The 23,158-nt window shown below is 46.6% G+C and overlaps 2 protein-coding genes across 12 annotated transcripts in view; both read right to left on the bottom strand.

Moving 5' to 3' along the window:
- Positions 1-4,070: 4,070 nt before the first annotated feature.
- Positions 4,071-6,727, bottom strand: NUDT16 (nudix hydrolase 16). The gene is made up of 3 exons (XM_045503641.1): positions 6,536-6,727; positions 6,162-6,431; positions 4,071-5,414 (listed from the first exon to the last, which is right to left on the bottom strand). Exons 1-3 carry the CDS (start codon positions 6,671-6,673, stop codon positions 5,235-5,237), a joined length of 588 nt encoding a protein of 195 aa, XP_045359597.1. The 5' UTR covers positions 6,674-6,727; the 3' UTR covers positions 4,071-5,234.
- Positions 6,728-14,641: 7,914 nt separating this feature from the next.
- The window catches only part of NEK11 (NIMA related kinase 11), a 275,620-nt gene continuing 267,103 nt past the window's right edge, over positions 14,642-23,158 (bottom strand). For 3 of the 11 annotated variants that reach the window (XM_045503661.1, XM_045503656.1, XM_045503655.1), the window contains one exon: positions 19,303-22,897. In XM_045503661.1, the coding sequence (XP_045359617.1) occupies positions 22,791-22,897 (107 nt within the window). In that variant the 3' untranslated portion in view covers positions 19,303-22,790. Of the gene's footprint in view, positions 14,680-14,933; positions 15,803-19,300; positions 22,898-23,158 lie in introns of those variants that run through there. The other 8 variants (XR_006718737.1, XR_006718736.1, XM_045503658.1 and 5 more) reach the window with 6 other exon arrangements.

Raw genomic sequence — 23,158 nt, forward strand, 5'->3', positions numbered from 1 at the left:
GCCACTTCATCAGCTGGGAATGCCTATGGAGAGTAACAGAACCCGTGGCAGGAGAGAGGGCAACAGAGGTTTGCGTCTCTGCATGGGGGTGAGCTGAGCACTTGGGGGAAAAACCTGCACGCTGACTCCGTCTGGTGAGGGGCTTCCTTTGCAGGGTCAGACCTTCCGTGTATCCCTCTGCCAGTGTTGCTTTGTCTAGAGGTGATTTCAGCTTTCTGCCAGGCTGCCTTTAACGCTGGAGGGATCCTGAACTTCCTTATTCAAGCTGAGTCAGATAGGAAGTAGGAAGACCAGGGGAGGTGAAGCCACATGGTTTGGGGGGTTTCCCTTAAATCCAGTGGATGTTTCTCTTTTTCCTCTGCCCTGGCGCATGCCCCCCGTTCTTCTTCAGAACTGTTTTAAATATAACACCCCCACCTCCTGCTCTCCTGCCCCGAGATGGGCCAATGGCCAATGTCTGTTACTTTGATTCAAATTCTGGTGCCGACTGCTAATTTCATCACAGGTAAAATGTTTATTCCTCTCATTTTTTTCCTATTCATTTTGTCTGTTTGGGGTAGAAAGTATGGCAAATGAAATGTTCTCTGTGCAATAAACTGAAACTCGCAGAAAACACCCCCTCCCACTTCTCCATCTCTGCCTTAATCTGTTTCACTTAGCAGCCTCCGGGGACCCAAGTCACTGGGAAGGACCAGCTACTCTCCCCTCAAATGTTTCTGCCTAAAAATAGGTTTACCAGAAACTTGATAACTGAGCAAGACTCTGGCTAGGGACAGCATGGGGCCCAGAAGTGTTAACTTAGCACCAGCAGCCACACACTCCAGGAAAATGCACAGAACTGAGAAGTGTGAACATGTAGCTGATTCCGCTGAGAAAAGCAGAAACATGCTTGGAGGAGAGGCAGCCTGGGCCACTCTGCTTCCAAGAGAGCAACGTGCTAACAAAAGGGAGCGAAACGTGGATGGCATGAGGTACCGATAAATAGTGCTGGGCACGCCTCTTCAGAGCCATGTCCCAAGTGCAGCCGCATTTAACCCTCACCACAGGAGCCAGTGTTTCAGATAAGGAACAGGTCTAGCTCCTGGCTGAAGGTCACTGCAGCAGTTTAAGGGGAGGAGGGGTGAGGACTGCTAGGAAGCCTCCTGTTTTCCTCCCACCCGATGACTGGTTTCACAAGGCCAAGGACATCCCACATGGGCAACCATACCCAGGTCTCCTCATACCCAGCAGCAAGATGGCAATGGGTGAGAGAGGGGGAAACCAGAGGGAGAAACTTGCGTGGACCCCTGGCCCGCCTGTAGACTGGAGGGACGAGGCAAATGACATGCACTCAAGCCACAGAATGATGGACACCCTTTAGGATGGCTCACCGAGACAAGAGCTCCTGACTGGGAGGGTATGTGTGTGGGATGATACAGAAGGCCACGGATTCTCCCTCTCAACAACATCAGACTTACAAAAATAAGGAGATCGAGTGTGAATGAAAAAGCAAGCCAACGACTGAAATGCCAGGAGGCACCCAGCCTGGTCGCTGCAACACTCCAGCAGAGTACCACGCGGCACTGTGAAGAGGCTACATGTAGGCCGTGCGACCCTGGGCCAGATTACACCCAAGAATGAGCTCCAAGAATGAGACCTGCCCAGGCCGGATCTCTGCCGCTGCTCCCCACCCCACCGCCTCCCAAGGCCAAGAACTGCCACGGGACCCACACTGCTTCCCGCCGCCCCTCCAGACCACTACTCACCCCTCCCTTGTGCAAAAGCCCCTCTTCTTGGAGGCTCCTCTCGCCCTGTCACGCCTCCTGTCTCCTCCTGGCAGCTGTCACTGGCCTTTAGGTCACCCCTGTTGTTCACTGAGGATGGTGGCTTCTAGTTCACACTATCTTCTCCAACATCTGTCACTTTCTTGCTTCATCACATGGATCTTGACTTTACCTGTGACGGCTCCACCTCTCAATTTCAAAAACATCCCTCTTTGGCTCAAATACACCTCCCACTGCACCCCATGGTGGAGTCCTACCTCATCGAGACTTCTAATATGTTAACCCCCCTGAAGTCACCTGCCTTCACTTCCCTTTGTACCCAGATTAAACCTCTTACACCACAGCCCATCAGTTCGGTTTCTCTCGCACATGTCATCTTAACCACCTTGCCTCTGTCCCTTCTTTGGGCTCCTCTGTAAAACCCCGGGTCAGCACAAGGGGCTTCACCCTAGCTGATCAGAGAGGATGGGAACACGTGTATGCATGCAAACCCCTCCATGTCCCAACACGTCTGAGGGCCTAGATTCCTACTGTAAATGGACTCATGACTCAACCTGGCCCCGCCATTCTGTTTCTTTCATCAATTTTCTTTTCTTTTTTTTTTTTCAATGTTTATTTATTTGTGTGTGAGTGTGAGAGAGAGAGAGAGAGAGAGAGACAGAGAGAGAGAGCAAGCAGGGGAGGGGCAGAGAGAGAGGGAGACACAGAATCCAAACCAGGATCCAGGCTGTGAGCATAGCACCTGATGCAGGGCCTTGAAATCACGAACTGCTAGACCATGACCTGAGCCAAAGTTGGACACTTAACCAACTGAGCCACCCAGGTGCCCCCATCAACTTGCTTTTCCATGCCATGATGAAGGACCACTTCGTACCTTCTGAGAACATCACCCATATCCAGCTGGGTGGATCTCACTTCATTTTACCAAGAAGAAAGTCAAACTCGATCATCCCACCACTAATTCAGCCTCTTCATCCTCTACTCTTGCCCCTTCTTCTCCTTGAGCCCTGTGACTCCTCAGGACTGTCCCCCCTCCTATGGACGGTCCACCCCTCCTCTTTGTTCAAGGACTGTGGCCCTTTAGCACCGCCTCTCTCTACCTCGATTGTTCCCATCGACAAACTCATGCTCCGTCTCCTGCTGTAAATGCTCCCCTTGACCCTGCAGCCCTCTCCAAGTGTCAGGCCATTTCTCCACAGCCCTTCAGGACCAAATTCTCCCTCTGTCTAGTCCCCCACTACCCACCCACCCAACTCTGGGCTGCCTTTCACTCCCCTCCCACCAAAGTCATCAAAAACCTCCTGCTACCAAATCCAGTGGGCAGTTCTGTCCCTCATTTTACTACAACTCTCCTAAGCACTTGGCAGAGTTCACTTTCTTCAAGCAGGTTCCTCTCAACTTCTGGTTCCCTTCAGTATGTCCTGCCCCTCATCCTGAACCCCGAGGCCTAGGCTTCCTCAGGGCCCCATCCTGAGCCCTCTTCTTTTTTTCTCTCCCTGCCTGACCTCATCTGACAAACTGCCGTACCATCTTTATGCAGAGGACTCACAAATTTATGTCTCAACATGCCCAGAATGATCTTGATTCCGTCCCCTGCAAAACCATCTCTACCCCCCCCCCCCCCACCCAGGCTTTCCTCCCATCCACAACTTGCACAACTTAAGACACACTGAAGTCATCCTTGAATCCTCTTTTCCCTCACCTCACACCACACGCGGTCCATCAGAAGGCCTGTCAAGGTCACCAACACTTCTCTCGAATGCATCCACTTCTGCCCACCTCCTCTACCACCGTGGCTCCGACCACCACCATCTCCCACGTGAGCTACTGTGGCAGACTCCCCTGTCACCGACTCCCTTTTCCTACCCCTTCCAGGCCACGCTGCACACACCACCAGGCCCTGACCCTGCCTTGGGAGCCCCTGTATCCTCTGGCTCGTCTGCCTCTCCGGTGTCCTCTCCCCTTGCTTACTCTAGCCTAATTACACTGGCCTTTCAGCATTTCTAAGCCATGCTCTAGTAAATCAAAGATGACTGCAAATTCTTTGCATATCCCTCTGCCACACCAATTGAGAAATGGAGTTTAATCCCCTAACCCTTGATGTGGGATAATCTGCCAAGATTCTTCCTCAGAACCCTAACCCTAGGCCTCCCTTCCCTAGTACCCTACACGCTACTCCCTGGAATACCTAGACTACTCTTCCCACGCTCCTACCTAGTACTTCCTTCTTATCCTTCAGCTTAAATGCTCTTCAGAGAGGGCCCTTCCAGACCACCTCAGTGAAAAGTAAAAAAATTTCAAGGCGAGACCTATATCAATCTTTTATTTCCTTCTTAACACTGACATACATGAAACAAGTAAATAGGCAATATAATTAAACTGACTACTTATCTTCCTCTCTAGAGCAAGCAATGGCACACTACTGCCCTCAGGCTGGACACCTCCTTTTACAAAGAAAGTTTTACTGCAACACAGCTCCGCCCATTATGTTCATCGATACTTATGAAATGATAAGAGTTGAGCAGATGCTACAAAGACAATGTAGCCCATGAAGCCTGAAATATTTGCCACTTTAGCCCTTTAACTCTGTAGAGGGTAAGAGCTATGGCTCTCTCATCCCTAGATCTCCAATACCTCAGAGTGTTTGTTGAAAAAACTGAAGGGCTTTGAGGCTTTGCTGTAAGTGCTTCAGCTGTAAGCCAGGGCTAGACCAGGGCTGGGTCCCTTCGGATGTCCCGGATCTAAAGGGTCCTAGATGACGGCTTTGGAAGAGATACAGCAGGACTCATAAGTCTCAAGTCCAAGGTCAACCAAGGAGACCAAACCATTTCTCTCACCCCTTCCACTCAGTTTCATGAGAGGCCAGGAGGTTGATTAGGACCCTCTACCACCTTTTGGGGGTATATCGCTTTTGCTAACACTCGGGCAAGGATGCAACCATTTTCAAGGGGAAAAAGGGTCCTCTGCTTCTCTGTCCTCCCCAGCAAGCATGGGCTGGACTAGACCCTGGAGAATAGCCATGTAGGAGTGTGGGAAGAAATGTTGCCCTGGTTCAGAAGCTCCTCTCCAACATGGAGATGGCTCTGGTGACAAGCCAGGCCCCACACGTGCCACGTCCTGTTAAACTGCACATGGGGGTTATGGGGAGGAGTGAGCTTGTGCACAGGCACAGACTGTACATTCATATGTCTGGGGGCTGCCATGCCATGTGTGTACAAACGTACGGAGAGGAGGCAGGCTCTGAGAATGTGCCAGGTCCCTGAGATGAGCTGCAGATTTTTGTGCCAGATGTTGAGTTACTGTGGGGGGGGGGGGGGGGCTCTGCTCAAACATACTGCACATACTTCTCTTTTTAATCTGTTATCATCTGTCAGGCCCAGGGCCAGAAGAGAAAGCTTTCCCTGTTCCTGCCTCCCTTCCCCAATACCAAGGTCCTCATCTCAGGTTCCGTGGGTCCACGAAGGGCTGCATCTAGCGAGGTAAGGAGATCTTACGGGCTGTAAGAGAGCCGGATTCCACCAGTTCTAAATCCTGGATGGCTTCCAGCAGCTGCTCCCGTGCAGTTCCAATAAAGGAATTCTCCAGGAAGGCAGGCAGGCCTCCCACACCATCCCGCAGGGTATACAGGGGCACACGTACTAGGCCTAGCACCTGTGAAAGGAAGGAGACAGGTGACAATGAGACAGGTAGCTCATCCTAGACAGATCTTTCCAGCTCAGAGGTCTCACCACTTATCAGTGCAGCAGAACCAAGCCTGAGGACTTACGCCTTATACCTAGTGCGCCCACCTCTCTACCGACAAAAGACCCAAGTCATGCTATTCAGCTTCAAAAATGCTAATCCTTCCTACATCACTAAACTTTTGGTGGCTCTTTGCCTCCAGGATGCATGCTTGCCCCTACACCAAGTAGTTCTCAAAAATACACCAGACCAGTCATTTCAGCACCATTTAGCAACTTCTGAAAAATGCAAATTCTCAGGTCCTTTTCTCTCTCCCCCACTGAACCAGAAATTCTGGAAGTGGGGTCAGTAATAAGCCTCCCAGATGATTCTGATACCTGCCCAAGTTTGAGAACCATCTCCATACACAATCTGTCCCCCTACTCCCCTAGCCTAACGACAAAGGTTTCCCCACAAAGTATCAGGCCACATTTCCCACCCAAGAAAATCACGGGCCAAGGGTGCAAGGCTTAGCCAAATCTATGGGGAGAAGGGAGTCTTGGATAGGTATGTTCCAAAATAACAACTGCAGAGGTCAGTAAAAGGGGCAGACTACGCCTGCTGTGCCTAGTCAACCAGATGAAAGAAGCCCAAGGCCCCAGCTACTCCAGGAAAGTGGGGGAGCGGCTTTCGGGGGGCAGGGAGGCCATGGGGCTGGGGTTCCCGGGCCGGCCCCACCTCCAGCCCGTGGTCCTTGGCACGCGTGGCGCCCATCTCCACCGCAACCAGCTGCTCCAGCGTCAGGCGCTTGGCGTAGAAGTGGGCCACGACGTGCGGCCCGGACCCGGCGTGCGAGCTGCGGTAGTCGGCGCGCTCCACACGGAAGTCGGCCACGGCCTCGCCCAGCTCCTCGATCAGCTCGCGGTTCAGCCCGGCCTCCAGACTGGTGTCCTGCAAGTTGACGAGGCCGCCGGGGAAGCCGAGGCGCCCATCAAAGCGCATCTGCATCTGCGGGAGAGGGAAGCGGGGTTGCCCGGGCGCCCGGTCGGCGTCCCCGGGGGAGGGGGAGGGGGAGAGGGAGGGGACGGGGCGGGGCGCGTCCCCCCTCTCACCAGGACGGCGTAACGGAGCGGGATGCGGCCGAACAGCAGCGCCGGGTCCGGCGCGTAGAGCAGCGCGTGGCACGCGTGCCGCCAGCCAGGCCCCAGCGCCAGGGCCTGCTCCAACGGCAGCTTGCGGGCCCCGGCCATGGCCTGACGCTATCCCCGCCGCAGTCCGGAGGGCCCACGTGGGTGGGCGGGCCGGGCGGCCGCCAATGGGGGCGGGGCTTGCAGGCCCCGGGGGCAGGTGACGGCCGCATCCGGATTGGGCCCCGGGAGGGGCGGGGCGGAGGCGTGGCCGGCGCCCTGGGCGCAGAGCTGGCGCGGAAGTAAAGCTTCAGTCACAGTGCCGGGCCTGAGGGGTATCCTGGCTGGCTGTCATTAGGGCCGAGGCCTGCGGCTGGGGGCGGCACGCGAGTCTGAGGGAACTGCATCTGGTTTGGTTTGGGTGGCACTCGGAGACCGGAGCTGGGGCCGGGGCTACCGAGGCCGAGTTGGCTTTAGACACTTGGCCTGCCCTTGGAGAGTGGGGATTGGAGAGGAGCGATGGGTGTTAACAGCTGCCCTGCGTGGCGGAATTAGAGGGGACTCAGTGGAAGTTTGAACGTTGGGGGAGAGTTGTGCTAGGATGAGTTCAAAGTTTATGGCCTGGGTGGTTGGTGGCGTATGGATGGGTATCGTAGGACAGGGGTGGTCAAGAAGTGTGGTTCTAAACAAATTGCGAGTGGTCATAAGCAGCGGATAGGACAGGTAGGATAGGAAAGGATTGATGTGATTTTCAGGGGAAGAGTTAAGTGAGGAAAGAGCTGTGGGTGAAACCCTGTGGGCGCAGGAAGTGTCAGATTTAGAAGTGGATGATAAGGCTTTCGGGCTTTTACCCAGACACACTCAGACCCTTGAGCTGTGAAGGAAGGAACAGCCCATCCCCAGGGCAGGGCACTACTCTGGGCTTGATGCCGAGGAACTGGGATTCAGAATCCCTCACCCCAGACCACTCCTTCCCCACGTTTCTCAGGTCCTGTGCAGATAGATATAGCCTCTACAAGAGTCCGTGTTTATTACACAAAGGAAGGGAGGAGGCAGCTCCTTGAGAGGGCTTGAGCTTAAAGTCACAGCCTGTAAGTGACAGCACATGATAAGAAAGAGCCCACAAACCTGCACAGATGCAGGCTTGGGACCTTAGCAAGTCATTTAACTCAGATCCCTAGTTGCTCATCTGCTAAGTGTGGATGATACCAACCTTTTAGGGATAGTGAAATGTTTAAAGCACTAAGAACAGTGCCCAGCACAAAGTTAATGTAGCCATCCTTGGAGTCGAGGGTAGGTGCAAAGTGATGTGTCTAATATTAAAGACCTGTGGGTTGGAATTCAGCCAACATCAGGCCTCAGCATTTGGAGGGGAGAGGGAGTGTCCCTGGGATCATCTTTCCTAGCTTAGTCTTCTGAATAACATGGCAGAGACGGCATCCACTAGTATCAGGCAATTGAACCAAGGTGATGAGACTGTAGGTGTGCCACAATTCATTGGCCTGTTGGAGTACTAGGGGTTTGGAAATCGCCCCTGTTGCACATTAGAATCACCTTGCAAAAAGCTCGTGAAAACTGCCAATTCCAGGCAGATGCCCAAGACCAACTGAATCAGCATCTCTGGTGGTGGTTTTAAAATTTGATTCAGGTAACTACTAAGCAACCAGTGCCCTAACCCTTAACCCCTAACATTCCAAAGTTGACTTGCTTTTTCTCCTACATGGGCTTCCTTGATGGATTTAGGGTCAGGCATGCCCTTTCCAAGCTTCAGGCTATTTTTCTTTCCTGGTTCCTTGAGGAGGCTTTTAAAGATGGATTCAGCTATATCTAAGGCAATGTGGAAAACACTATGAAACCAAGGCAACAGCTATTAGAGAACTAATGAATGACTTTGGAGACCAGAGCTTTCTCAGGATGAATGAATATGGAAGCCCTCAAGACCCCCCCCCCCCGCCTCACCCCCTCCACACACACACACACACAACCTTGTCATCCCTTTACAAACTGCTCCCTGCCTCTGCCGGTGAGTGCAGTCTCCATCCCTTTCCCCCATTCCACCCTCCTGAGGCAGACTGTCCAGGGGTCAAGGCTGGAGGTAGATAGCTGAGAGCAATTCCATGTCCCTCAAGAGCTACTCCCAAGTTCATAATGACACTCAAAACTAAAAATAAATCAGTGGTCAGCCTCAGAAGATGCTAAAGAATGAATTCATTTGAAAAATAATCAGGAGGAAGGGGTGGGAGGGCTAGGCAAAATAGGTGAAGGGGATTTAGAGGTACAAAACTTGCGATTATAAAATTTGGTAAGTCACGGAGATGCAAAGTACAGCATAGGGAATATAGGCAATGGTATTGTAATAACACTGTATGATGACAGATGGTGACTGCACTTATCACGGTGAGTGCTGAGTAATGTATAGACTTGTCAAATCACTATGTTGTACACCTGAAACTAATATAACGTTGTACATCAACTATACTTCAATACTAAAAATTAAAAAAAATTTCTGAAATTTAAAATTTAATAAGTACATTTTTTACTTATTTTAAATGAAGCCTGATGTTCCCAGGCAGTGCACCATACCGACTTTCAGGGGCATTGAGAGATACTTTAAATTTCCTGAGAAACGTAGCAGTCTCTTTCAGACATCAAGAGCAGTACTAGCTTCCGTTCAATGATTAGATTCGACAGTAGATGGCTACGTCCTTTTTGATGATGTCCTATCTTTGTGAAGCTGGGTTTTTAGCAGTTGTGATGAGAAGCAAATATGAGATGAGAAAATCAGTGTGGAACAGGGAATGAGGGTTTGAGATGTTAGATGGTGACAAACGGGTGCCATGTTGTTAGGATATAACACTTATTAAGATGTTTGGATCTAACCATTTAGCAAATGACATTGTTAGCTATTTCTTTTGGCTTAAGGGGACCGTGAAAAATTTATGGACACCCTAAATTACAGAGAACTGAGAAATTTTGGGAGTCTCTGAGATAATCAATCCATTAATTCAATAAATAGTATTTGAATCCTGAAATAATAATAATAAGGAGGAGGAAGAGGAGGAAAAGAAGCATTTATCCTGTCTTTTTTTTTTTTAATATGGGCTGTCCCTCGGGACTCCCAAATAGTTGATAAGGGCAAGTTTATGTAGGGTATTCTAGTCAAAGAAAAAAAGATAGAGCCAATCATAATTTTACTATTTTTAAAACTTAGGTAATAGATAGTAGGAAATGATCATCAATGACTGCTAACATCACTAAAAGAAAATCGGATCTTTCGTGCCTCACAATGGAAGAACGCACCACCTTCTATGAAATATTCTTACCAAAAAACTGAATTTGAATCTGGATCTGATGACAATTTTATAAGAAATACAAAAGAACATCTTTTTTTAAATATCAGGAAGAAGCTAAGAAGATCCATGTGGTAGTGTATCAGAGCTGGAGACAGCAGTATGAATTTGTGTTTAGCTTAACTTGGATACAGATGATTACGCATAGAAATAGTTATGGCTATGTGAATATACAAGGGTTAGTGTACACAAATGTCCTCACTCTGTCAGCTGACAGGGAGTAGAAGCAGTGGTACCCCAGCAGCAAAAAGCATGCCCAGAGCTTGATTACCAGTACCATTTTCCTTTTTTTATTAAAAAAATTTTGAGTTTGTTTATGTATTTTGAGAGAGAGACAGAGAACACAAATGGGTGAAGAACAGAGATAGGAGAGAGAGAATCCCAAGCAGGCTTCACACTGTCAGCGCAGAGCCCAATGCAGGACTCAGACTCATGAACCATGAGATCATGACCTGAGCCGAAACCAAAAGTCAGATGCTTAACCGATTGAGCCACCAGGGGCCCCTCTTTTTTTTTTTTTTTTTTTTTTTTTTTTTTAATGTGTAATTTTGAGAGAAAGCAAGAGCATGGGCACACATGGGGAAGGGGCAGAGAGAGGGAGACAGAGGATCCGAAGTGCGCTCCGTGCTAACAGCAGAGAGCCTGATGCAGGGCTCAAATTCATGAACTGCAAGATCATGACATGAGCTTTAGTCAGTCACTTAACTGACTAAGCCACCTAGGTGTCCCTCCAGTATCATTTTCTAATGAAAGGAACTAAGACTCCTTGGAAAAAAGGCTGATTCTAGCACTGGGACAAGAAATATACCTGATAGATACATGATAGACCTGGAGCATATTGTGATGCCAGAATTTTTTAATGAAAAGAAAAAAAATAAAACATATTGATGGGAGTATGTCAAAGTGACAGGGATACAGGAACCAATTAGAGTTCACAATGGCCAAAGCTGAAACAATTTGAGCAACAAAATAAAGTAGTATTGGATTGTAACCCAAATTATAAACTAATATCTAGCTCTCTGATGTAAATAACACATAAGTAGGGGCACCTGTCTGGCTCAGCCGGTAGAGCATGCAACTCTTGATCTCAGGGTCCTGAGTTCAAGCCTCATGTTGGGTGTATAGTTTACTTAAAAAAATAATAATGCATAAGTAAATAAGTGGAAAGAGACAAATTTCTCATGCAGAAGAATTTGAAATAATTTATATAGATACTCTGCCCTCCAGAAGGTGAGGCACAATTGCCCATTCCTCAAGTTTGGGTTGTGAATAATGACTTCCTTCCAAAGAGGACAGTAGGAAAAGGGGGCTGAGGAGCAATTTGGTAACTTTGAGGAGAAACCTGACAAACATTACTTTAGCCAGGTGATCAAGGTCAACATCAACAGTGATAAGTCATGTTGATGGTATGCACCCTTGTTATGATGTGATGAACATGGTACTTAGTTGTCTTCCTCCAAAAATGACATAACCCTGGTCTAATTGTGAGAAAAGCATTAAACCCCAATGGAGGGACATGCTACAAAACACCTGCCCAGCACACCTCAAAACTGTTGTCACTGAATATGAGGAAAGTCTGAGAAACTGCCACAACAAAGGGGACCTTCAGGACTCATGATGTTTGAATGTAATAAAGTGGTATCCTGGATAGGGTCCTGGATTAGAAAAAGGACATTAGATCAAAGCTAAGGAAACCTGAATAAAGTATGGACATTGATTAGTACTACTGTATTGAGGGGCACCTGGGTGACTCAGTCGGTTGAGCATCCGACTCTTGATTTTGGCTCAGGTCATGAGCTCATGATTTATGAGATGGAGCTCCACATCAGGCTCTGTGCTGACAGCATGGAGCCTGCTTGGGATTCTCTCTCTCTCTCCCTCTCTCTCTCTGCCCCTTGCATGCTCACTCTCTCTCTCAAAATAAATGAATAAACAAAAAACAATATATTGATATTGGTGCATTATTGTAACAAATATACCATGCTAATGTGAGATATTAATAATAGGGGAAACTGGGTGGACCGTTTGGGAACTTTCTATACTACCTTCACAACTTTTTCTGTAAGTCTAAAACTTCTACAAAAAATATTTTTTTTAAAAAATGAGGAGGGTATAATCAGTAAAATCTAGACTAAAGGAAACTCAACAAAGACAAATGACCTGCTTCCTTCAATAAATGAATTACAAGGGGGAAAAAGAGATGGAGGAGGCATATCACTTGAGGCAATTGGGCTTTACTTAGATCCTAATTTGAAGAAACAACCTTATAGAAAAAGTAAGACCGGGGGAATGTGAATACTGAGTGGATATTTGATAGATAGCAATTATTGATAATTTTTACGTGTAATAACAGTATTGAAGCTTAAAAAGTATTCTTTTTTTAAATATGAAATTTATTGTCACATTGGTTTCCATTCAACACCCAGTGCTCATCTCAACAGGTGCCCTCCTCAATGCCCATCACCCACTTTCCCCTCCCTCCCACCCCCCATCAACCCTCAGTTTATTCTCAGTTTTTAAGAGTCTCTTATGGTTTGGTTCCCTCTCTCTCTTTTTTTTTTCCCCCTTCCCCTCCCCCATGGTCTTCTGTTAAGTTTCCCAGGATCCACATAAGAGTGAAAACATATGGGGGCGCCTGGGTGGCGCAGTCGGTTAAGCGTCCGACTTCAGCCAGGTCACGATCTCGCGGTCCGTGAGTTCGAGCCCCGCGTCGGGCTCTGGGCTGATGGCTCAGAGCCTGGAGCCTGTTTCCGATTCTGTGTCTCCCTCTCTCTCTGCCCCTCCCCCGTTCATGCTCTGTCTCTCTCTGTCCCAAAAATAAATAAATGTTGAAAAAAAAAAAAAAAAAAAAAGAAAACATATGGTATATGTCTTTCTCTGTGTGACTTATTTCATTAGCATAACATCTCCAGTTCCATCCACGCTGCTACAAAAGGCCATATTTCATTCTTTCTCATTGCCAAGTAGTATTCCATTGTGTATATAAACCACAATTTCTTAATCCATTCATCAGTTGATGGACATTTAGGCTCTTTCCATAATTTGGCTATTGTTGAAAGTGCTGCTATAAACATTGGGGTACAAGTGCCCCTATGCATCAGCACTCCTGTGTCCCTTGGGTAAATTACTGGCAGTGCTAATGCTGGGTCATAGGGTAGATCTATTTTTAATTAAAAAAAATGATTATCTTACAGAGATACATGCTGAAATATTTATAAATTATATGATAAAAATAATCAGTGAGGTGGTAGTGGGTGAGAATATAAATAAAATAGAATTGGTCATGAATTGATTATTTCTAAAGCTGAGTGATGGTTCTGTAACGAGGATATTATATTATTCTCTTTACTTTTATACAGTTTGATGTTTTCCATAGTAAAAAGTTAAAAATAAAAAAAATCTTTGACTTCTCCTGAAGCTAAAGGTTATAATTTACATTTGAATAAAGCTTTGCATTTCACAGAACTCTTTCACAGACAGGATCCCTTTTGGTCCAGGAGAGGGAGAAAAAGTTAAGGGTCTAAGTCTCACTTTTTAGGCCTAAAGAAGTCTGTGACCAACATCTATCATCTACTGGGAAATTTTTAATTATTCCACTTAATCCTCATGAAATTTTCCAGATGTTGCAAATGCAAAACCACGGGTGAGAATCACTGCTTTTGAAGAATATACAATGGGGGAGTGGGGAGGAGATGCCCCCAGCAGAGAGCTGCCAGATAAGATGGGGTTTATCCCAAAGGACTTACTAAAAGGGCTACATGCTGTGATTATTATTGGGGGGGGGGGCACTCACATATCTGAAGTCAAATCTAGCAGACTTAAAAGAGGTGGCATTCTATAGAAGGCAACTCTACTCTTAGTTGTCTGCAGGTCCAACATTGAAAATATCCACTGTGTTGTCTGGAGCTCATTAGGTGGACCCATTGATTATAAGAACTTTCCAGACACCTCCAACTTCATGCCCAGACCTCTTCACCTGAATATCCCACAAGCACCCCAAACCCAACACACCCAGGAATGGACTCAGTGTTTCTCCCCCCGCCACCAAACTCCCCCACATCTCCTGTATCCCTAGGTCTGTGAATGGCCCAGTCACCCATGCTGGAAACCTAGGAGTCCTCACAAACCACCCCCCACAAATCAGTTCTCAGTTCTTCTGATTCCCTTGAATTGATTCCATTGTCAGTGATGGGGTTTTGGGGTGATGGTGGGGTTTGGAGTTGATGGCCAAGAAAGAATTCTTGAAGATGTCTTTGGTGCAAGGTAATTTTTATTAAAGCATGGGGACAGCACCCGTGGGCAGAAAGCACTGCCTAGGTTTGTGAAGAGTGACTGATTATATACCTTCAGGTTGGAACAGGGTTAGGGACAGTGTGAATCTCTAAGCAATTTTAGAAGCAAGGTTTCCAGGACCTTGAGAGGCTAGTGGTTAGTAGGAAAACATTGTTATTACTGTTTAGTAAAACCTCAGTCATGAGACCCTTCAGATGTGTATCATGGGTCATAGGTTTGGAGTATAATTGCTAACATATACTTGGGGGTTAAAGATAAAGGGGGCTTGCAAAGGAATTTTTATGTGTTTAAGGAGACTCACAGGATCCTGGGGGATCAGGATAATGTTAAGCCAAGCCCTAGCAAGTGTCATCATCAAGGCAACTGAGCTCCTAGAGGAAGGTCACTCTACCTGTTTCAAGGACTTGTCAGTGGGGTGTAGGCAGTAAGGAAATTTAATTTTTCATTGCCTTTAGTTTCCCACATTACCATATCAAGCAATTAAACCTCCTTATATCTTTTTTTTTTTTAATTTTTTTTTCAACGTTTATTTATTTTTGGGACAGAGAGAGACAGAGCATGAACGGGGGAGGGGCAGAGAGAGAGGGAGACACAGAATCGGAAACAGGCTCCAGGCTCTGAGCCATCAGCCCAGAGCCCGACGCGGGGCTCGAACTCACGGACCGCGAGATCATGACCCGACTGATGGATCGCCCGGTTACGGACGCTTAACCGACTGCGCCACCCAGGCGCCCCTAAACCTCCTTATATCTTGATGAGGGTGATATTAGGGCTCCAGGAAATGGAGTCCGTAGGTTTCTAGAGATTAGGCTATGGATAAGATTGCCTTTTCTTGCAGTTTACTAAGTTATCCATAAACTGAAGGAGACTCCTGTCCTGCATGGCCATGATCTCTATCAGTCAACCATTTGCTTTCTTTCCTTTCTTCTGTTTTTGGGCAGCCAGGAGTGCCTGAGGACTATCACACATATCCCACCTGGTGGGGAGAGGGGATGCTGTTGGCCTGTACTTTGCTTCAGCTTGACTTATGCTCCCTCATCATCAGTGCCCTGACTTGAACTTTTCTCACCTGGACACAACTAACTGCCTCTCCGTCCTGCCCCCAGTCTCATGCTGTTCAAACCTGCCCTCCACACAGTTTCATGAGGCAGCTAAAAGCCATGCCCTGGTGATATCTCTTTAGGGGCTGCCCCTGGCTATAGAACACAGCAGCTCAGATCTGAGCATTGCCTTCTATATTAGTGATCTATTACTGAATCATATTGGGAAATGTAGTGGCTTAAGACAACAGTGAACACTTATTATTTCACATTGTCTGTGGGTCAGGAATTAAGGAATGGCTTAGCTGGATGGCTCTGGCTCCAGAGAGTTTCTTGTGATGTTTTAGGCCAGATGTAAGCAAGGGCTACAGTCAAATGAAGGCATGATTAGGGCTGGAGAATTTGCTTTCCTGGTGGCTCAACTTGGCGCTGGCTGTTGGCAGAAGCCTCAATTCTGTATCACATAGATCTCTCCATACAGTTGCTTGAGTGTCCTCACAAGATGGTAGCCAGCTTCCTTCAGAGTGAGTGATCCAAGAGAAAGCAAGATGGAATTCATGTCTTGTGACCTAGTCACAGAAGTCAAACGCCACCATTTAGACAGTATTTTATGGGTCACATGGGCCGCCCCTCAGGCCATGTGAGAAGTAACTGCATAAGACAGGACTATCAGAGTGAGGATCATTTCGGAGGCCATCTTGGAGGCTGCCCACCACACCTTCCTCTCAAACATGATGTAATCATTCTCACACTTTGTATACCACCAGCACAAAAAGATTTCAAACTCCTAGAACCCACATGCTGTGTCTTGTGTCTTCCATGTTTGTGTTCTTAGGCCTGCAAGATCTTGCATCCCTCTTATTTGCCTGATGAAATTTTTCCCAGCTTTATTGAGGTATAATTGACAAAAACTTTATATATTTAAGGTGTTTTGATATACTTAAACAATGTGAAATGATTACTATAATCAACCTAATTAACATATCTATTACTTCACATTGTTACCATTTTTTGTGTGTGGTAAAAACACTTAAGATCTATTTTCTTGGCAGATTTCAGGTATATAGTAAGACGGTATTCTAACTAGAGTCACCATGCTGTACATTAGATCTCGAGAGCTTACTTGTTCGGTAGAACTAAAACATTATAAATTTTATTTTTAATGTTTATTTACTTTTGAGAGAGAGAGAGAGAGAAAGAGAAAGAGAATCTGAAACAGGCTCCAGGCTCTGACCTGTCAGCACAGAGCCCGACACAGGACTCAAATGCACAAACTGCAAGATCATCACCTGAGTTGAAGTTGGACACTCAACCGACTGAGCCACTCAAGTGCCCCAAACATAACTTTTGATGAACATCTGACAACCTAACCCCAGCCTGGCAACCACCATTCTGTTCTCTGCTTTTATGAGCTTGACATTTTTAGACTCCACATATAAGTGAGATCATGTAGTATCTGTCTTTCTGGCTTATTTCAGTTAGTATAATGTCCTCCAGGTTCATCCATGTTGTAAAAAATGGCAGGTTTTCCTTCTTTTTTAAGGCTAAATCATATTCCATTGTGTATATTCATAAATATGCCACATTTCCTTTACCCGTGCATCTGTCAACAGACATCTGGGTTGTTTCTATTGCCTGTTGAATGCTTATCATTCAAAATTGTGTGTCTAAATGCCTGGTATGGAATGAGAACTCAACACACGTTGATGTAAAATCCAAAGAAGAATGAGACCATATCTGCAGATGAAGTGGTCTTCGTAGGTTCCACACTCCTGCACGGCATTGTCTGGAAGCATGCTGAAAGCCAGGAAAGACATTTCGTGGTTCACCATTTTGAAAAAGAGTATACACATTTTTTCTGAGAAACCACTAAATCATTATCACTAAACTTTACCCAAATTTCTAAAAATCAGTGCCAAGAAAAAGGAAGCCCAAAGACTTGATAAAAAGTGTTAAGGGATAGAGAGCGATATCGGGTATATTGGTTAGCTTAATGCCATAATAATGCAGTGTAATAAACATAAAACCTGAGTAGAGCATACAGCAATGAACATTTGCTTCTGGCGCAAGAATCTGCAGATTGGAGTGCTTCTGCCTTCTTTGTTGGCTGGGGTGACTCTACCGGTTGGCTGGGGTGGTTCTGCTCCCGGTCCCTCATCCTTCCCCTGTAATTGGTGGGCTGTCCGGTGAGGGCAGAGGCACAAGAGAACATAATGGAGTGCCCCTGCATGCTTCCTGTTCCTAGTGATCACTCGGCCAAAACAAGTTCCATGGCCAAACTCAGAGTCAAGGGGTAGAGAAATCCACTCCCCCTGTGGGGGTGGGAAGACCTATGAAGTTATAAGGGAACAGTCAGGGGTCCAGGGAGGGGCGAATTGGAACCAAAAGTTCAAAAGTTCAATCTTTCAGAGCAAGAAAAGGTCACAATATTTTAGAGAGAAAAAAATGTCTAGCTGTTGGAAGATTGTCTCCTAATCTAAACTTACAAATCTACTTTGAAAATATTCCTATGGGAGTGAAGATTTCAATTCTGTATAAATGCTAATGACTCTGGCATTCCTAATGAATATATTATTTTATAATGCACATTTGTTGGACCAGATTTCTGATTTTCCTTCTGAAGTTAGGGAAGAACTGAGCTTCCTAAGGGTACTGGTAATGTTGCTTGCTTTGGGGTCACACGGGGCAGGGTAATGAAATGTGAAATGTGTTGCAGCATTGTGTGGACTCAGAGCTGGCCTCAGAGCCCACTTGCTTGCCTCTCCAGAGCTGCTGCCTTCATGGCCCTATTAGCTCTTAGCTGACTGTCAGCTAAATTCTAGTCGAGCTGGCTAAAAATGGCTAAAAATGTATACTTTTTGGGGTGTGTTTGTATGGTAGTAGTAGAATCTTAGAAGCCTAAGGGATGAATCTCCAATGATGGGATATCAAGGAGCCTGACAAGAAAGCTAGTGATTCCTTCTCCAAAGTTACGGGAATCTTCCAGATTGAAAGCATCTCCACATATCACGCTAAACCTCCTTGCCAATTTCATGTGATTCCGCTTATTACATTATCTTACTTGTTCTGTACAGCAGTCTTCAGACAAAAGCAGGAAAAGGCTCGGAGAAAATGACTTGGCCTAGACCACACACAAGGGGGAAGAGGGCATCTAGAATCCAAGTCGTATGGTATTAAGTTCTGTTTGTTTCCTTACGCAGATTGTGGCAGAAGCATCTTAAAACCCTCTTCATGGTGTGTCCGACCCTGCCCCCTCCACTGTCTCCCTCCCCTCCCCCACACCCCTTCTCTTTGCCTCATTTTTCATTTTTTGCCTCTTTATCCTCTGGGTGTCCTGGCCCCATCTTCTGACACATTAGCTAGTGATCCCATCATCTGGAAAGAGGAGTGGGGTGTTTCCCCCCTGGAGCTACTGTTTAATTTGTCAGCCTCCTTTATCCTGAGCCCACTGTGATGGCTGGACTTTATAATAGACCTAGAGCTTTCGCTCTGGCCTCAGCCCCAAATACATTAAATAATTAACTTCCATCACTCTCCTGTGTGTGCCTTATCTCCGCATCATCCAAAATAGCCGATGGCATTTCCTCTGCATCAATAGAAAGCAGAAAGGTCAATTGGTGTTCGTGAAAATAAAGATATATATTTTACAAAGCAGCAAGGTAGCAGGGTTCCTTTATTCTCTCATACCTGTGACTACTTCTTAACAAACACCTTCTGACTTCTTTAATCTCCAGCCAGTTTCCACCCACCATCTTGCAGTTTGGTTAGTGGTTAATACCAACCTGGGAGTCACCCCAAATCCAGACTGAGTCTGACTGAAGGAGAAAGTACTTTCCCAATAGTAATAATACAAAGGTACTTTCTTCTAGTCACCTTAAATCCTGCACCACTGCCCTCACTCCCAGTAAACCAAATGAAAAGTGAACCTGAATGAGTTTCTTTTATAAGGCATGGAGTCATGATCCAAGATGGATTTCCCACTCTCCCCCCCCCCCCAGCTTTCTCTTTTTGAAAGCTGATATAATGTATAGCATAAATCTCAGGAGGATAAGATGTTTTCAGTCTGGACCGATCTTTCTAAACATTGTTGGGGGCCAGGATATACCACCCCCAAAATAAGCCGTTTTGGCATAAGGATTATTTTGAGCTGAAAGCGAGTGAGAAACAGCAGATGCAGGAAAAGCTTTGTGCCTTCCCCTTCCTGCCTAAAACCATACATTTCCTAGGAGAAAAGTGCCCTCCATGAGCCAGAAAAGCCCATTCTTATCATTGGAGATGGCGTGTCAACCCTGAGAAGGATCTGTACAAACAAACCTACTAAAATGACCTTTATCTTCCATTAGTTTCCCCCATATATTTCCTCGTTACTGTCCCACAATTTGCCTCCCTTAGGAGCTTAAATCCCCTTCCTTTGTCTTGTTACTTCTCTACAAATTGATTCCTCTTGTCAAAATGGTATATAAGCTCTCAGAGCTTTGAGGTTTTCACTTCTTCCTGGAAAGCCCCCTTCTGCCATGTAAAAATATTAACATCAAATAAAATTTGTATGCTTTTTCTGCTGTCAATCTGGTTTTTTTTTTGTCAGTTCAACTTGTAGGCTCCAGCCACAGAGCCTATAGGGTAGAGCTATGACCCTAACAACATGTTCTTAAACCCAGGCTACTGTTCCCTGGGCACATTCATCGGTGAGAGATGGTAGAGGCTACTTGAAATCTGGCTATTTCTTATTCTGACCCAGCAACTCACACAAGTATTCTGTTCTGATGTTATGAAAACCATTAGTAAAAAGATTCTGAAACTTTTATTAACTTGTATAAGTTGCTACTACTGTCTCCTTCTTCTAGATCCATTTGAAATCAGGTTGGTCATAAAAGGATACGGGAGCTTCAAGGAGCTCTTCTCGGGGGTGAGTTTTCCTCCTTGTTACCATGATGGCAATGTCCCGGGTTTTCCAGGGCAAACCTGATCTTCAGTGTTCTATGCTAGCAATGGTCACAGGTTCTGGATTTTGGCTTGAACAACATATCAAGTTCAGAATTCTGCAAAGTCTCAGATTCCGCCTCCAGGAAGGAGCCCATGCTTGAGGCCTATTTTTCCTGTCCCAGACACAGGAGCTGTGAGATAAGCAACATGACTGTCACCGGCCAACCAGGAACAACTGCACAGCATGCAGGGGTGGGGATGGGCACCATCAACTCTGGGAAGAGGCAGAGTGAAGATCTGTGCCGGCCCCAACACCCCTCCACAGTGTGAAGTTGGGAGTTGAGGGAACACAGAGGAGTGATGTTCACAAGCCCTTGAGCATGGCAGAGGTTCACTTAGGTACCCCGTGGTTCGTTCGGCTGCTGGACAGAGGTGGGAATGGGACCTAGAGCACAGTGGCCGTGCTCCCTTGTCCTTGAACTGACCCCATCAGATTCCCCAAAGCCTAGTCACACTTTGACCTTTTCTCTCCCAAACGCTGCCTCTTCAGAGTATTCACTGCGGGGCATCTGAAGTGTTTGGGCCCTTCTTCCCAGTCCTCACACGACCTTCAGAAATGTTCGTGAGATGAATTAGCCCCAAGGAGAGCAGGCCAGAGTGCTGCTCCAAATAAAGACAGGGGACACAACAGGAAGAAGGGTCTGAGTGTGGTTCTCACACCAGGAGCGTCAACATCACCTGGCAACTTGTGAGAAATGCAAATTCTCAGCGTCCACCCAGACCTACTGAACCAGAAATGCTGGGGGTGGGCCCTGTCATCTGTGTTTTAACAAGCCCTCCTGGTGATCCTGATGCTCAAATTTGAGAAACACCGACTAGTCTAAAAGGCACTGCATCGTGCTGGGGGCGCGGCATGTGGACAACAGGTGGGTAAGGCCACAGGCCTCTCTGCCTCAGTTTCTTCAACTGTTAGCAGAGGGCGGACACTGAACACTATATAATCTGTGCATCAGATTCACCAGGGAGTTATGTAACAGAGACGTGCTTGGGCCACGTACCTACCCAGAGAAAGGAGGGTGTGGGGCTGGAGATGGCCAAAGGTTCTCTGTTTGACTGAAATTCAGACAGGCTCCTCTGAGCACTCTTTTGGCTAGGCCTCCACCTGGGCCCTATCTTCAGGCTGCTGAGTCCAGCTGAGCAGGAATCCTGTCAAGTCAGTTTATTGAGAATCACCACCCTTGATATCTGATCACCCCAGCCTGTCTTCAGCAAGAGTCCTGTTAAGTCAATGTGACAAAAGTCTCCCCTACTCTAGATGTCTTCTCCTAGTAACTTTATATCCCCAGAGTCCTGCTGTGCCCCATCCTATCCCTGGTTATAAATCTCCAGCTTTCTGTGCTATGTTTGGAGTTGAGCCCTGTCTCTCTCCCCTATTGCAATAGTTCTGAATAAAGTCTTCTCTACTGTTTTGACAAGTGTCAGAATAATTCTCTAACACTATGTTTACACATGTGCATGTTTCAGAAGCTCCTCAAGCAAGTCTGATGTAGCCTCTTGGTTGAAAACCCACATGCGTAGCGGTTAAGAGCATGGGTGGTGGCATCGGAGAGACCTGGGGTGACAGCTCAGCTCAGCTCTGGTAACTGAGTAAATAAGCACATCAGCTAAAAGAGGGGGATAATGTCTCCTCTCTCTCCCTGTCTCCCTCATCAGTGAAAAGATCCAATGACGTAGGTCCTTAAACTTGGAAGCTCAGAGCACAGCACTGGCACGTGACAGGCACCAAATAAATCCAATGTTAGCTGCTCTGGGGAATAATTATTACATAGATGTGTTACATTCATCAATATACTTCTAGATAAGGAAAAGATAAAATAGGTGATTTACTTTATAACCATGGGAAATATATTTATTAGAATAAATGTCTTGAATACTCCATGGATGAGCTTGGAGAATAAATCACAGAAGAGAATTGCTTTTTGGATTTTTAGTCCAGGTCCTTATATATATGCACATCTTGCTTGTTAGCCAGGAAAGGGCAAAAGTGGACCCAAAATGGGTCACCTGAAACAAATATTTGTGACTCCTGGTTAGCAGCTCCGTGTGTCGGAGGCCAGTGTTCAGCGACCTTCAGGAGCCAGCTGGCCACAGAACACTGTGACTCAAAGCAGACAGGCACCGAGCCTGTCCTCCAAGTGGAAATGGTAAAGAGTAGATGATTCTCCAGGCCATCACGGGGAGGTCCAACCCTCTGGAAGCCCTGAGGGCACGAGTGCGGGAATGCTGTTCAGCAAGCCACGCTTGGTCCAGAAGCTCACCTCAGAGTGTAGACCAAACACCAACTGGCCCGGGGTTCCAGGTACAGGCAGATATGTTTACTACTCTCTAAAGGACTCCCTCCTCTTGATAAGGAATTGAAAGTAGAGATGGTAGCTCCAGCTACGTACTCATTTCCCATAACGGAGTCCAGCTATGTGCTGAATGGATTTGTCCCCTTGAACTTGCTTGCTTTTGGCAGTTGTTGGTGTGGGTTCCAGAGTGTGGGCCCTTTACCCATTGTGATCAGCAATTGCTCCTCAAAGTACAGGAGCTGGTCAACTTCAAAACAGTCACTGGCATGAGGCACCACTTTTTCTAGAGCTGCCCGGATCTCGGCTTCGCTGGCATTCTGGTGCCTTGCTGTCTTGAGGTAGTTATAGACCTCCTCAAACACTTGTGCTCCCAGCTTCTGCATGGCTGATCTGCCATACAAGTCAGAAGAGGTAGAAAAGAGTTATGCATTCAAATCGCCCACAAGAAACGTCTTTTTAAATCATTAATTACACAGACCACATTGTGGCTCTGAGATTAGAAATAAAGGGAAAAAATAAGACGTGATGGCTCTACTGTGAACATTCAATAGTGTTCAAGAGACCCTTCTTGAATATGTATTATACACCAGGTGCCTTCTAGGAACTCGGAATACGACATTGGACACATTAGGTAAATTCCTGACTTCGTAG

Source organism: Leopardus geoffroyi, chromosome C2 (assembly GCF_018350155.1).
Source record: "Leopardus geoffroyi isolate Oge1 chromosome C2, O.geoffroyi_Oge1_pat1.0, whole genome shotgun sequence".
NCBI classification, from domain to species: domain Eukaryota; kingdom Metazoa; phylum Chordata; class Mammalia; order Carnivora; family Felidae; genus Leopardus; species Leopardus geoffroyi.

What these genes read in the sequence shown, in the direction of transcription:
- NUDT16 (XM_045503641.1), bottom strand. Translation starts at nt 6,673, where the DNA reads ATGGCCGGGGCCCGCAAGCTGCCGTTGGAGCAGGCCCTGGCGCTGGGG. An exon ending in CGCTCCGTTACGCCGTCCTG is followed by an intron (nt 6,432 to 6,535) that starts GTGAGAGGGGGG and finishes CCTCTCCCGCAG; the next exon opens with ATGCAGATGCGCTTTGATGG. An exon ending in CCAAGGACCACGGGCTGGAG is followed by an intron (nt 5,415 to 6,161) that starts GTGGGGCCGGCC and finishes TTCCTTTCACAG; the next exon opens with GTGCTAGGCCTAGTACGTGT.